The sequence below is a fragment of the Dendroctonus ponderosae genome, unplaced genomic scaffold, assembly GCF_020466585.1.
Source record: "Dendroctonus ponderosae isolate FM_Combo_2020 unplaced genomic scaffold, Dpon_F_20191213v2 Dpon_F_20191213_1, whole genome shotgun sequence".
In the NCBI taxonomy this organism is placed as follows: Eukaryota; Metazoa; Arthropoda; class Insecta; order Coleoptera; family Curculionidae; genus Dendroctonus; species Dendroctonus ponderosae.
In genome coordinates, this window is record NW_026017110.1 from 25,774,540 (window position 1) to 25,790,792 (window position 16,253).

At 35.7% G+C, this 16,253-nt stretch overlaps 1 protein-coding gene across 1 annotated transcript in view; it reads right to left on the reverse strand.

Annotated features, from left to right (window-relative positions):
• Nucleotides 1-13,310, reverse strand: part of LOC109543692 (AF4/FMR2 family member lilli) — a gene marked incomplete at its 3' end in the record, with an annotated part of 101,483 nt that extends 88,173 nt beyond the window's left edge. The window contains 1 exon segment of the mRNA XM_048661415.1: nt 12,779-13,310. Within this exon segment, the coding sequence (XP_048517372.1) occupies nt 12,779-12,828 (50 nt within the window).
• Between the last annotated feature and the right edge of the window lie 2,943 nt (nt 13,311-16,253).

Genomic DNA, 16,253 nt, shown 5'->3' on the forward strand with positions numbered 1-16,253 from the left:
TCAGTGTGTTTTCATCGGGATCTATAGTTACCAGCTTTTCAAAGTAGTTTTCCCATGTTTCCAACTGTTCATGTTCGTTAATTATCATGTCTCCATTAGCGCTTTTCAACATCGAGACCGAGCTGGGCTGATATCCTCGTTTTTCGTTGTGTATTGCTCTATAGAATTCCCTAGAAGCTGGTTTAGACCTATTTCTTTCGATCATCTCGTATTTTCAACGTTCATAATTTTGTTTTTGCCTATTTATGAACTTCCCGGTTTCTTTACGAGAGGTTGCATATTTTTCTCGGTTTTCAAGTGTATCGTGCTGAATCATGGCTTTTCAAAAGTTTCTCTTTCTTGCAATTTTCATTGACACTGTTCATTAAACCATGATTTAGTCGTTTTCTTTTTGGTTGTCCCGATGGCTTTTTCTGCTGTTTTTTTCATCGTTTGTTCAATATACTTCCTCAAACCTTCAACATCCTATGTGCGATTTTCATTCTCAATGAGTTTCTGTTCCAGTTCTTGTTCCTATTTTTGTTGTTCTACTGGATTCTGTTGTTCCTATATGTTTCATTTTGTGGTTTGGTTAGTTTTTTTGGTTTTTCTGACTCGATAATCTGATTTGCAGTTTGGCTTCTACCCGAAAATGATCTGTATCTTCGTCTACTCCTCTAAGGCTTCTTACTTCTAGGAAACCACTCCCATGCCTGGGTCCACCAAGACATGGTCAATCTGGTTGCGGGTCACATGGTCGTTGGATACCCAGGCTCGTTTATGGAAGCCCTTATGACGGAACATTGTGGATTTTATCAGCATGTTGTTGGCTGATGCTAATTCTATTAGTCTTTGTCCGTTGTCATCGAATAAATTGTGAAGGCTATGTTGACCTATTGTCGGCCTTAAAGTTGGTGATTTGCCTATTTGTGCGTCGAAATCCCCGCATAGTACTATCATATCCTGGTTGGGCAGGCTTCCTACTGTTCTTTCAAGCAAGTCGTAGAACGAGTCCTTAATAACCTTACCTTCCGTAGGAGCATATAGGTATGTCTAAAAATATTTAGAATCAGATTTTAAAAAAATTAATAAAATTAAACATTTTTTCATTCAGCATTAAACATGCTTTTGTGTTGGTCACTTTCACATTTTTTTTTAAATGAACGTTCTAGGGGAGGGGGTGTCAACTTTTGAGGAAACACTCTGTACACAGTAGGCATCTTGATTAAAATACTGAAATTAGAATAGTAAGCAAATGTCCTAATGTGTAAGTATGCTGTGCGTAGGGACAGATGGACCATCATCTCATTGCTATTTCACTTTCATCTACTGCTGTGGCTGCATGATTGCACTGTCTAAAGCGTTTTTGAATTATTGTCACTGGACCATCTTTCCTACCCGCCCATCTCCCTTTACTTTCCCTGATTCATTTTTAAAAGGGGTATCGTGGAAACATGGCTCTAACAACACATGCATTTTTGTACACTGTAAACATAGTTTTGTATCAAGTTTTCCAAACATACCATACTTTATTTTTGTTATTTTACTCGTCCTTAAAATTAATTAAAAATGAACTTTTCAAGCGGATCTTAAGGGTCTTGAACTCTCTACAGGGTGAAGAAAGAAGTCTTTAGGAAATTTCGACTTTGGTATTAAATGTTATTTTGAAATCGTCCCATGTTTGATTGATAGTTTGTTGGAATATTTAAGCATTATAATGATCTGAAAATTTTTAAAATTAAAATAAAAAAAAAACAAGGAGTTCAGTTAAAGGTAGACTTTTGTCAAATTGTGACTCAGTATCGTCTCACAAAATGTCCGATTACGTACTGGAAGCGCAAAGCTATGATGGCCGTTAAAATAAATGTATGTACTTTCCTGCTCCCAGTTTGGAGAGCAAGTCTCTTTTAGAGAGTTTTAAAAATAGTTCCCTGCAGATGATATGGCTCAGTTAACCAAGATCCAGGTAAATAACGAGTTATCCAATTCGAGGTTGGGAAAGTAAAACCTTGCTAGTTGATATCTGTCAAAGGTAAACGTCATCCGAAGCGTTTTTGTTTTAGTTGAATTTTTGCCATTTTGGAATATGGATCGTTTAACTGTCGAAGAACGCGTAAAAATTATTAAATGTTACTATAAAAATGATGATTCTGCTGTATCAACTTTCAGGGCTTTACGAGCAGATCACGGTCGACATAATCGACCCACAGAGCAAACAATTTCGAACACAGTGGAAAAATTTGAAGAGACTGATATTGCAAGGCCTGTGCATCATCGCAACATTCGTTCAGCTGAAAATATCGCTGTTGTTGCTCAAAGTGTGGAAGAAGACCAGAATTCGTCGATTCCCCAACGTGCTCAACATTTGGGCTTGTCTTACGGCTGATTGTGGCGAATTTTGCAATTGGATTTGAGGCTCCATCCGTACAAAGTCCAACTGACTCAAAAACTTAAGCCTCAAGAGGGTGGGCAACGCAGAACATACGCAAATAGTGTGATTGAACCACAAGCCGTTGATGATGATTTTTGAAACCGAATTTTCTTCAGCCATGAGGCTCATTTTTCGCTCGGTCGTTACGTGAATAAACAGAACAGCCGTGTATGGAGCTCCCAAAATGCTCAGGTGATCGCAGAAAGGCGTTTGCATCCTGAAAAAGTGACCGTATGGTGTGAATTATGGTCCGATGGTGTTATTAGCTCGTATTTTTAATAAAACTCGATAAAACGATCAAGGAAGAGCCATAACAGTCAATTCTGAGCGCTATGGACGCATGTTAACCGATTATTTTTGGAGAGAAATTGAAGATTATGATCTGCAACACATGTGGTTCCAGCAGGATGGGGCAACAGTCACACAACACTGGCAGTTAGAGCCCTGTTGCCAGAGAAATTTCCAGGACGCATAATTTCGAGATTGAGTGATGTCAATTGGCCCGCAAGATCCTGCGACTTAACACCGTTAGATTTCTTTTTGTGGGGCTATGAGAAAGATCGCGTTTACGCCGACAATCCTCAAACTCTTGAGCAACTGAAAGCCAATATTCGTGAAGTTACGACGGAGATATTACCGGTAATGTGCCGAAAAGTCATTCAAAATTGCCTCAAAAGGATTGAGGCCTGTAGGAGGTCCCGTGGAGGACATTTAACTGATATTGTTTTTCACGTACAATGGCAAGGTTTAATCTTTGTACTGAATTAAAATTTTCGGCTCCATCTGAATATTTTGTGTGTTTTTTTACTTTACTTGCCCAAGCATAAAATGGATAACCCTGTGTGAAGCACATTCACATAGGAAAGTGTAAACTTACCTTGCAATTGCCCTAACTGAAAAGGTCACTAATTTATCCAGGACAGGTAAAGTTTTTAAGGGCTAACTGACCATTTGCCCAAAACCCTAAGGTCATTAACCACAGCAAGTTCTTTTTAACTTATGGCTGGTATTACCACTACACCAGTTCGGAGGTGTTCTGTGCAACAGTGCACTTTACTCTTGAAGGTGTCAAGTTGCAACATGGCAAATTGAAAACAAAAAACAGCTGTCAACAAGACCATGCTTGTTGACTGCTGCCAAGTATGACGTAGGTAGGACTATCTCCAGAGAGATCATATATCTAAATTGATATTTGATTCTTTATTGTTTATTTATTTACTCTCTGAGTGGTCGTATAGGATTGATTTAGATGGAGATTTTTAAAACAATATGTCAATCGAAAATACGTCTATTCACGCATTGCTGGAATGGTTTTTGGGAAAAGTGATACGCAAAGGAAGACAGTAGTTTTTTGGAAAATTTGATGAAACAGGAACCGAACTGTTTACGAATACGGAAATGGAAATTAGGTTGTCTCTGAACCCAATGACTGATGACAATCTGACAACATCTCTAGCCTAGATTCTACACTACAAATGGCAAATAACTTAAAAATAAAAATGATGGTTCCGATAGGTGCGATAAATCGCACTGTTGAAGGGTCATCTTCAACTTACCGAGGTGGTTTCTTCATTTAACTCTTTAGCTCCCAGTGAACTCATTCTCCATCAAAATTCCAATGTGCATGCATGATGGTCTATTGTCTATAAATAACGACGAACCATTTTGACAATTGTCTCCCGTTAGAATCCCGCACTTTGCAATTCGACCACTATTAATCCGAACAAAACGACCGTAAACATATTCTGGATGACATATTTTTTAATCAAAATATCAGTCGTCGAAGAAAAGCAACACGGCGCACACGGCTGCTCACATTGCATACATTAAAGATTTCACTTAGCAACCGTCTTCCCCTTTTCGCAAAGTGGACGGAACCAAGATGCCTATTGCCGAAAGTCTACACTTTCAACGGTAATTTTTTTGCCCGAATTAGTACTCGAAATGTCCCAAAACTTTTCAATACCACAAATAGGCTGCAGATAAAGCACGAGACCGTAGGAAGTCAGTAACACAAGCTTCCAAAAAATAAAATTAGTCACTCAGAAACTACAGAATTCCATGAATAGGCCTCTCAACGTCGTTCTGGAGGTCGCAGAATGAAGGCGCCACTAATCAGAACGCTTCGTTGTCAGATTTCACTAGACTAGTTTCGTTTGTTCCAGATAGATTCACCGACTGTTCTTGAGATGATGCTGGTGAATGAAGTGAAAAAAAAAGTTGTCACTTAACGGATTTATGCAAAAGGAAACTTGTACCTTCTGGGTAGATACAGATATAAAAAACGGGCTTAAACTGACTACAGATTTGCTTCAAATTTTACGAAATTTCAATCTAGTCATTCAAGATTTTTTTTAAATTTTATGCTCCAGATTATCTTTATATGGTAAATTGTTTTCGAAAAAACTACTGTTAAATGCAAAATCCATTCAATTCAACCACAATAAGTGTACATTGAATAAGTCAATAACAGTGGCAACCTTTTATTCGGTCGTTTTTTTGTTTCTGTTGAAAAAGAAACGCAAACCGTATGAAAATGCAAAATGCAAAATTTATTGTTGTCATTCCAAGAAGCCATTCGGCACATCCTCAACTGCATTATTAGCCGAAGAATTACATGCGGTAGAAACCTAGCTGGTATTATCCGCAGTTGTCAAATTATCTAAATTGAATCCAAATAGCTGGTTCACAACACGTGCAGATCATGTTGCATCTCTTTCTACTAGACTGCGTCGGATGCGAATGCGAACTTAAAAAGCTATGGACAGTCCGAAATGATTAGTAACAATTAGCATGGTTTACGGATAAAAGTTTTTTTGGTATTATATTAGTTTTTTTAAATATCAGTGCAGGTAAAAGTTGAATTTGGGAAAAACTAACACGCAATACGAAACCTGTTGCTCGGACTGGATGGTGAAGGCGACGGGTCACAATCCAGTTCAAGGAAATATTTAGGACAATGGACATAATTAGGATACATTAGCTTCAATTGTTCTAATTGGCCTGTTTCGCATTGAAACGTCCCCAAACATAGCAAATATTCGAACGATTGCTTTCGTTTCATGTGAAATTCGATTCACCTGAAATGGCTCCTAATTGGTTATGTAAAAGGTTATTTGTAGAGTAAAAAATTATGATAATAATAATTGTATATTACTGACTGTGTTTCAATTCCAAATCAAATTCATTCCTGGGTTTCAGTCATTTATTGTCTCTATTTATCAATCAAAATACGTTTCGGTGTATTTTTCCCCCATCATCAGTTTTTATGTGTAGCGTTGTTGCTGCTTTAAGCCTTGGCATGCATTTTGCTCCCAGAGAAACGTATTTTGATTGATAAATGGAGACAATAAATGACTGAAACCCAGGAATGAATTGGATGATAATAATAATAATAATAAGGAAACTAAATTATTAGTTACCCGAAAAAATATGGCGGCTAAATGATTTGAAATGAACGATCGGTTTGGTTAAACTTCGAAAATTTTTGGTCGAATTGGGTCAAGAATTTGAAACAGCATTTATTTTTTTATCTTCATGTACCTACATTTTATTTTTGTTCAGAGTGATTCAAAATAACGGTGCCCTTCTCGGTGGTAGCTGGTGCACAAAGAAGCGCTGCAGTCCTGCAGAGCTCCAAAAAGAGAGCGGGAGAGATACTATTTGCGCGGTTGGCACCTCGCTTGCTGTTTTAATTTATTATTAAGTTCCAGTTTCTTGACCGATATCGAATAATTGCTCGATTGTTGATTTTCTTGGGAATTCGGTCTGGGTTTGTAGCTACTTTTTAGGTTTAAGCTACCTAAAAAAGGCAGCTAAAAGTTTGTCTTGTTCTTCACCACTGCCCAGACCGAATTCCCAATAAAATCAACCATCTTGCAATTGATTTATTATTATCTATTACAACGCGAATGGGAAGTCCTTGGTATTAAAGTGGATATTTGGTAATAAAATATATTTTTTTAAATAGTTTTTTATTTTTTACATGCTTTTTAGCTGTAGCGCTTAGGGATGGTCGGTATTTAACGTAACCGGTAAAATAACAGTGTTCCAAACGTGTAACCTGAAATCGTAGCTTATCCGATTTAACCGGTTTTTTTTTGGAACCGTCTCATAAAAGCGAAACAGTTGTGTGCACTTCGCATCAGCTGCAGCCGTTTGCTGATTTAAAGGTTGTTTTTGTAATGTAAAATATCAAACGTTTTAAGCAGAATGTGCACCTGCATTTAAGCAAGTTAGCCATTTTTAAATATAAATTCAGAGATAAAATAAAAGTTATTTGAATAGTAATAAACGTTACGTTAAAACGTAAGGTCGACATATTTTTTTAAAATAATTTTTTCGTGGTACCAAAATTAACTCGAGTAACTCTTCGTCCAGGTTTGCCAAACACGCATTTATGTTTATTGTTATTGTGGATTATTTAATGTCACTGTGAAATGAAATGCGAGAGATTATTTTCTAAAGCGGGTGCTATCATAAACGCGCGAAGAACTAGAATCGGTAAAAAGCATCTACAAAAAAATATTCTTAAATGTTAATTGATTTTTAAATGAAAATGACATCTTTAAACATTTTCGCATATAAACCGTATATTTGATTTAATCACTCTAGTTTTATTATTATCAGTTTTTTTGTTCTTTAAGTAGTTACCTCGGAAATAAGTTTTGTTTTTGATTTTAGAATATTTTATTTTAAGTTTACCAAAAGTATGAATTATGCTTTTAATAAAGGAAATTATTATATATCATCACTAGTTCTACGATCATCACGCTGCATTTTTAATGAATAATTTGAAAAGTAACATGTTCCTTTTGGAACGGCATTTTTAAACCTATTACCAAGGTGAAACTGGAACGTTGTAACCCATTACAAAAAAATAATCGTTTATCACACCTCTAGTAGCGCTTATGTATTAGGCCCAACTACCTTCTCTAGAGGTGAAAAAAAGTGCTGAAAAAAGTCAACAATTATTTTTCGTATAGTTTTCTCGTACTACGTTTATTTCAAATGAAAGCTTGAATTTTCAATATCAAATTCCTGATATCTCCAATATTTTATCTCACTCACCCTTGATAATTCTTCGTGTGGTGAACATACAAATTTGACGGCTGCATTAACAAATGTCAAAATTGGATTTGATCAAATGATCACGGCCACATAAAACTTTTTGAATAGTTTTGAAAAACAAATCAAATAAGCTTAAAAAGAAATTGAATTCAACCGAGGCCGCTATTTTAGTTTACTTATTGCAAATTTTCTGCGCCACCACAGAAGAAAAACCGTTTGACAATCAGTCAAATATGACGTTTGCTGACAAAGCTATAAAATTTGCAGGATTACCACATTAACGCACAATATTTTTAATTAACAGACATTGTAGTATTATTTGTGATGACAATAGTTTCTCCAATAATTAAATACTAGATCAGTTATTCTAAATTTAGTTCTTTATAATTATTCCGGTTGGTAATTTGGGGTAGATGCTATTGATCATTTGAAATTATTTTTTTGAAAACTTAGTACTTTTGCTAAATTTTGTTTTCCTTCGGTTTTGTCGAGGCAAGTACTTCATTATAAAAAACCCGATTACTGTTTAAATTACAGTAAAGTCCGCTTATAGTGAACTTTCGGTTAAAACGAACTTTTTTCCATTAATTGAAACGTCATCCATAAAGACCAACGTATTTTTTTACTGGTTATAAGGAACCCGTTTATAACGAACTTCCGGATATAACGATCACTTTTTAGGATAGTTGTATATTCACTTTCCGTTTATAACGAACTTCCACGCTCAGCAACACCAATCCTGCGAAGTTGTTTATATTAGTGAGAACGAGAGACAGGCAGTGACTTGTTGTTTTTTGCCGCGTTATGTATGTAAATCGTTTTAGAATGGAAAAACAAAAACGCAAAGTTTTTTCACTAAATGAAAAGCACGAGATTATTAACAAAATACAAAGTGGAGTAAAGCAGAGTGACATTTGTAAGGAATTAGCACTTGGAAAGTCTACTGTTGCAACAATATGGAAAAACAGAGAAAACATTTTATCAGCGTATGACAAACCAAATGTTAAATGTAAGAAGTTAAAATTATCTGCACATGAAGAGGTTGACAAGGGACTTATTAAGTGGTTTACTCAAAAAGGACAAGAAAACGTTCGCATAAGTGGCACTGTTTTGCAAGAAAATGGGGAGTAAAATCCAAAACAGATGCAGTCAATTTCATTCATAGAGCTTGGCAAAAAGTTAGCCGAAAAACCATTGCAAATTGCTTTAAGCATAGGGGATTTGTAAAAAAGGAAAATGATTATGAACCAGACGATAAAATTCCACTTAACGAATGGTTAGAAAAGTATAAAGACTCAGACTCCGAGTACGACACAGACGAAGATGTCCCAATGTTGTCGAAGAACAAGTTAAAACCAAATTGAGTGATTTCAATTTCTTCGAAGATGTGAGCATTGATAATGGCATTCTTACAAGAGAAATGTTGACCGATGAGCAAATTATAGACTCCGTAACCTCATCTACAGCTTTAAGCGATAATGAGAAAGATGCCGATTTAGGTGAAACGTATTCTACTGTAGACACTAATGCTGTTCCAACCATTTCTGAAATGACAAAAAAAGTGTCCGAAACTCGGAATTTTCTACAATCACGCAAAGTTCCTAATCATATCTGGGAGTTCTTTTGTGATCTTGAAAACTACATAAATAACATCTATTTTTGCAGCAGAAATGTACAAACAAAAATTACAGACTTTATAAAGTAAATTTTAAATTGAATTTTGTTTATCTTTTTGTGTTCTTCTTAGTCATACCTACTAACTTCTACTACTCTATGTAAAAATAACGAAATAAAATACACCACGTGTTTTTGTATTATTATTCGTTTATAGCGAACTCCGGATATAACGAACCAGTTTTAGTTCATATTTCAAGTTTGTTATATCCGGACTCAACTGTATATACATTTTAACTTTCCGCTGTAGGTCCTAGCACTAGGCGGCTTGCAATACATCAGCACAGTAGGTTTAATCTTTTTAGGCCTTAAAATAAAGAGAGGTTATAGGGTTGGTAACCGTTTTTAACGGAAAGTTTGAAAGACATTTACCAAATACCCAAATATGCGAAGGAAGGAAAGGCCAACAAATTAAGAGCGCCATCACTTAGAAAATTCGCAATTCAATCAAAGAAACTTTTGTTCTATACGCCGCACTTATTATTCAGGTCAAAACTTGGGCTTGCAAGAACAATTACTGAAAATACTATTAAGAAACTGAACTGCGGAAAATTCGATTACGTATCTACAGAAACTAAAAAACATCGAACTCTTCTACCAATAGAAATAAAGTTTTCCCTTACCTCATAACATGTTATTGCTCAGCTTCCAATAAATGAAAGAGTTTGGAAAATTTATTGCCCCTCAAACTTGTTAGCTCTATATGATCTCGTCAAGTATTCTTACGTTACATTAAATAAGTGAAGTGCCACTTCAGATAATCTTTAGCCGTCCACCGGAGGGAGTTTTCTAATAATTTTGTGTATTTTGTACGAATTTTACTGCCGTTAGGCATTAGGGCTTCTAAAAATTGTCCGTAGAATTTAGAGATAATTTATAATCACCATAGAACAATAGACGCGTTTGACAAAATGAATGCAAAATTTCACGTAAATAAACTCTTAAGATTTCATACAGAGTGTCGGGAAATTAAAATGCAATACATTACACTGCAAATATAAATATGGGTTTGCAATATCTTTTGTCGCCACATATGAATGTAGGCCTTTAGTCCTTGATATCCATAACAATTTGAAGACATTTTAAAGCCATTTTCACAACGTTGTTACTCTAAGCCGATACTTCAAATTTTAAAATAAAAACAGGTCTTCATCGACTTGAAACAAATAATAATATATGCATGAGGCAATGAGCGAAAGAAAGTCATTTAAATGTGGCTGGTTATGACACAGAATAGCTACGCGAGAATTTCCAAGATATGGCCATTCGCTTGAAGAAGCCCAGTAAATGGTAAACGGAAAAAATACAAATCGCCTGACCCTCGTATCTGTACGATGGGTTCCACTACCTACCGGATAAAATACAATATTTTAAGTAAGAAAATAACGCACTGTTATTGCGACTGTGGTTTTAGTTTTAATTACGACAAAATGTGAAAGTTGTTAGCCGAAGCACAACAACATTGCTTCGGTACCTGTGTACGATATAATAATTCGCCTATCCGATTAAAATATGCAACAACGTCTTTTTCTGTTTACTAATTTTACCGTTGTCTAGAATTTTCTGGCTTTTTTCCAACAGTCCGCAGCCACAGTGTCTTATCTAATATTGTTTTTGGGGATTTATGTACCATTTCAGCGGCAATATTTACGTGTTTGCCTTCTTTACACCGGGCTCATATATGTATAAGGTTTTTTAAACAAAAAACTTGTTTAATTTTGAGCAAAAGATTAAAAAGAGATGAAGTGGAAGCCTTGAAGTTTTTCAGGCTGTTGCGTATTGGTGTTGTGGTAGTAAAGAAAAAAAATATGCGCTTTTTACCAAGTGGCTTGAAAACATTAAGTTAAAGCCTTGATTTTTTTTTAAGATGCTGGGTATCTGATTTTTTTTGTGAATACTTCCGTTGTGATGTTTGACAAATACAAGTTCCGCTCTTCTGATAAAACATTTTTATTTACTTCTTCGGGCCTTTTAAGCCATAAGAAGAAAGTAAACTTTTTCAAAAGCTCGGTAAAAAGCTTTGTTTGTGAAGATCCCAGCAGGCCGAATCCTAATATCTTCAATTTAAAACTCCAAATATTTAAACAAAAAACTATTTAATTTTGTTGCAAAATATTTGGAAAAATTAAGTTCAAGGTTGGATTTGTTTAAGATATTTAAAATCTGATTTTTCAAAAAAAAAAATTTGCTTCTTCTGGCTTAACAGTCCCAACTTAAAAGACACTCGGTAAAAAACTCAAAGTTTTCATTTTTGAAAACTCCAATATTACCCAATATTATTGGTGATGTTTTCCTAACAACGATATTACCTTTCAATGTCAACATCAATGGCTACCATCGATGTTAGAGGATCGATGTCCCATCCCTACCCAATATCTTCCCTATCAAGCAACAACTTTTTATCGATTTAATTTTGAGCAAAATATAAAAAAAATGTGTTTTAACTTAGCTTTATACTTGACTTTTTTTGAAAATATTGCGAATCTGATTTTTTTTTGAAGATCTGTTGTGGTCGTCAGAATAATAAAGTGTGCGTTTTCAATCACGTTTTCGAAAATTTTTATTTCCTCATTTTCGGGCCTTCTAAGCCAGAGCAGCCAAAAGCTTGAAAAAAGCTCAAAGGTTTTTTTTTAACTGGAGACAACAACGGTCCCACGCTAGATAGCTTCAAGCAAAAACTCGAATTCTTTAAACGAGAAACGATTTAATTTTTTTAAGTTAAACATTTTCTTGAAGCCTTGATTTTTTTTTTAAGATATCGGGTATATTATTTTTTTGAAGATATCTGTAGAGATCTTCAGAAAACAACATTTCTGCCCCAGAAGAAGGAACTAAGACCGATGTCAAATATGTTGAAAAAATTGGTATTCAATTTTTTTAATTGGGTATCGGTTTGTGATGGTCTTCTGATGAGATAAAAAATGACTTCTGATCTGATCAAGCTTCCGAAAAGTCAGCAGTCCCAAAATAGTAAACATCGTGCAAATTTATTAGGGGTAGATTTGAAATGGTTCTATTTCATTTTGGAAATTTTCGAAAATTCTTTATCTTTAACCCATTTAAGAACGTGACTAAATTCCTGCCGGCAAAGAAAAATTTCCAAAAATATTAAATATATTTACATACGCATGGATGACTGAAAATGAAAAAATCTACTGCATAATTTACTGGAGGAGACAAATTGTAATTGGACTTCCAAAAATAACGGGTAATTGCCAATAAAATAATTTGGCTTTTTTCCCATGTTTGTCTATAGTCGAAAGCGTTGGCTGCTGGTGAGTCGACAACGCGATTTTTTTCCAATTCCGAGGACCAGAATTTTTCGAATATTTCAACATTTGACCTTTAATCGGTAGGTACCAAACAATATATCGACCTTGCCCGCATTATATTCAGTCGACACCGATAAATAAGTTTTTAGCTTTGTTTTAAGGATAACTTACTAATCTGTGCCATAAAATTGCTGTAAAGATTGACGTGCCTAGGCCAACATTAAATTGTCTGCATATGTTTTTTGGGCGGAACTTTCCAAACTCGCCAGTTTTCAACAGCGTTTGGCCAAGGAAGTTTTTTCCTCAAGGGCTACTTGGGTATAAAAAGCGTTTGCAATATGTTGTTGCTTACCTTGATCTATTTGCTTTCAGCAAAGGATTCTTGCGAAATGATCCAATCATGATGTCCTCGCCCTGATGGGGGCGATATCCAGAGGACTGCAAAAGTGTACTGGAGAAGATTCATATGTGGCTACGAGGCGTTTTTATGCTACTTTCGAGCGGCACTGAACAAGTCGGTACATAAACAGTGAAAAGTCTGGTCGATTATTCCAAAATCCTTAAAAATAATTCCACTTTTGTAACTTGGCCTGGATCCTCACTAAAGCAGATTCATGCAGTTGCAGCAACTATTCCGGTCTACGGTTCATTTATTGATCCGTTGAGAAGCACTGTTGCAGGATTTTCAAAAAATTATATCACTTTTTTGAAAATATTCTCTACCCTAAATAGGTTGCACGAGATTGCGCATGCTTAGACGGTAACGAACACTGCACATGCGCACTAAACACAGCGCGAATTAGAAAACAGGAAGCTGTTGCGAACTGAAAAAAGACTCCACAGACACCAATGAACGAAGAACAGGTTCAGCTGCACCACAAATGGGGTCACGCTGGCTTAAGCCGTTTGTGTGGATATCACATGCTTACGCCCGGATCTCGAATTATCGATGCGATATCGACGAAAAGTCCGTACCCGGAGGACCGTTAACAACTTGTCCTTGGCGGAGGCGGCGTGGCCCCTAAGAATACTGATCGCGAGTGACGGGTTGATTTCTTGCAGCCGAAGAATTTGCGCTCTTGATGGCCATTAGTTTTCCTTTCGCTTTTCGACTACAGTCTCGGTGATCGGAGCAGTGGTCACCGTAAGAGAGATTTTAAATCAAATTATGATTAAATCATCACTGATTATTTGATAATAGCTGGCATTTTCATTATGGCTTCCAAGATGATCGAATGATCGATGTTCATTTCAACAGGCTGCCGTCTACCATTTCATCTATACCAGTTTAACATATAATCGTTTTGATTTAAAAGCCATATGTCTTGCACCAAATGAAAGCCTGCGCATATCCGGGTATTGACCACTTTGACACCATTTAGGGTGATTGGATGGTCAAACATTGTTTTATCTAGTTATTATCGCTGATTTATCTACAGTAGAATGGACAACTTTGCTGAACGAAAACAATTTCTAGTCTAGTCGACCGGATTCAACACTTATCAGCGCATTCTCTTCCAAAATGAACATGAACTCAACTCGCTCAAAATTCCTCAAATTTATACCAGTTATATTGCCAGGAATTGAGGACTCCAACAATCTCAGAAGTGAGAGACTCTAACAGTCTGTATATGAATGCGAGCTTTGTACTTGTAAAACAATACATTGAGGTAAAAACGCACATGTACCTATTCAATTTTTGGGGGAAAATTTGGAGAAAAGTAACTGTATATTTGCGCAACACACCTAAATTTTCCGAAAATGCCTCAAATTCTACATCATTTTCCTTACAGGGAAGCGAGAAATTCAAAGGGCGTTTTAAAAAATACACTACGCGCTGCTGATCAGAAATAATGGATAATTTTGACAAATTTAGGCAATTTCAAAGTCGCAGGATCATTATTACAGGATCAAACAATGGGGCTTTTTGGGTCTAAAGCTTTAAAGCTCAAAAAGCACGCATATAAATTCGATTTTTGGCAGCAAATTTTCCAAGGGTAGAGGTCAATTTGATGAAAAAATATGAATTGCCTCAGGCTCTACAGCGCTCTCATTTCGAAAAAGGGAAAAATGCAAAAAACTCAAGGAAAAACGCGCTAGAAGCTTTACATCCGAACTAATCGACATTTTAGGCCCCTTAGCGGTTTTGACCGTTTACGCTCCTTAACCGACAATGCCTTCTTTATTATTGACCGAAACACTTCATAAATGCGTTCTTATCTCCAGAAAGCGAAAAATGCAACAAATTCGCGGAAAACGCGCTAGAAGATTTACATCCGAAATAATCGACATTTTCGGTCCATCTTCAGCGATTTTGAGCTTTTACGATCCTTAGCCGACAATTTATTCCTTATTATTGACTGAAACACTTGATAAATGTACATTTGTGAGCTTCTGACGGTGAAAGGAATCGATTGATATAAAAAAATACGCTTGTAAAATTTTAACTTTTGCTTTTTTTTGAAAATTTTTGAGGGGTAGAGGTCGAATTTATGAAGAAATATCAAATCTCTCAAAATGCCTGAAGCTCTACAGCACTTATCAGACTCTACAGCATTCTCACTCCAAAAAGCTAGAAATGCAACAAATTAAAGGAAAAATGTGCTGGAAGCCTTTACATCCGAAATAATCGACATTTTCGGCCCATCTTCAGCGGTTTTGAGCTTTTAACCGACAATTTATTCCTTATTCTTGAACGAAACACTTCATAAATGTACATTTGTGAGCTTCTGACGCTGAAAGGAATCGATTGATCTAAAAAAATACGCTTGTAAAATATTGACTTTCGCCCGAAAATTTTTAAGGGGTAGAGGTCAAATTTATGAAGAAATATCAAATCTCTCAAAATGCCTGAAGCTCTACAGTACTTATCAGACTCTACAGTATTCTCATCTCCAGAAAGCTGGAAATGCAACAAACTCAAGGAAAAATGTACTAGAAGTTTTCATCCGAAATAATCGACATTTTCGGCCCATCTTCCGCGGTTTTGAGCTTTTAACCGACAATTTATTCCTTATTATTGAACGAAACACTTCATAAATGTACATTTGTGAGCTTCTGACGCTGAAAATAATCGATTGATATAAAAAAAACGCTTGTAAAATTTTTACTTTTGCCCGCAAATTTTTAAGCGGTGAATTTTATGAAAATATATAAATTATTTCAAAATGTGTCAAATTCAGCAGCGTTCTCATCTCCAGAAAGCTAGAAATGCAACAAATTCAAGGAAAAATGTGCTAGAAGCTTTACATCCGAAATAACCGACATTTTCCGCCTATCTTCAGCGGTTTTGAGCTTTTAACCGACAATTTATTCCTTATTATTGAACGAAACACTTCATAAATGTACATTTGTGAGCTTCTGACGCTGAAAGGAATCGATTGATCTAAAAAAACGCTTGTGAAATTTTTTCTTTTGCCCGCAAATTTTTAAACGGTGGATTTTATGAAAATATATAAATTATTTCAAAATGTGTCAAATTCAACAGCGTTCTCATCTCCAGAAAGCGAAAAAACCAACAAACTCACGGAAAAACGAGCTAGAAACTTTACATCCGAAATAAGCGACATTTTATTCCTTATATGTAATTGAAAAACTTCTTTTTATTTTCAAGGGAGCGAGGAATGCAACTAAATCATCTAAAAACACGCTAAGTTGCAAATCTCACTTGTATAATTAACCACTTTTGGCTTGTTTCGATAATGGTATATTTGTCTACGAGAAGAAACATATTCCCTTAAAAAATTAGGAAACAATCCGGAATATGATAATGGAAAAGGAGAGTTAGAGAAAGAATCACAGGTGCATTATGAAAGGTCGCTTCTAGG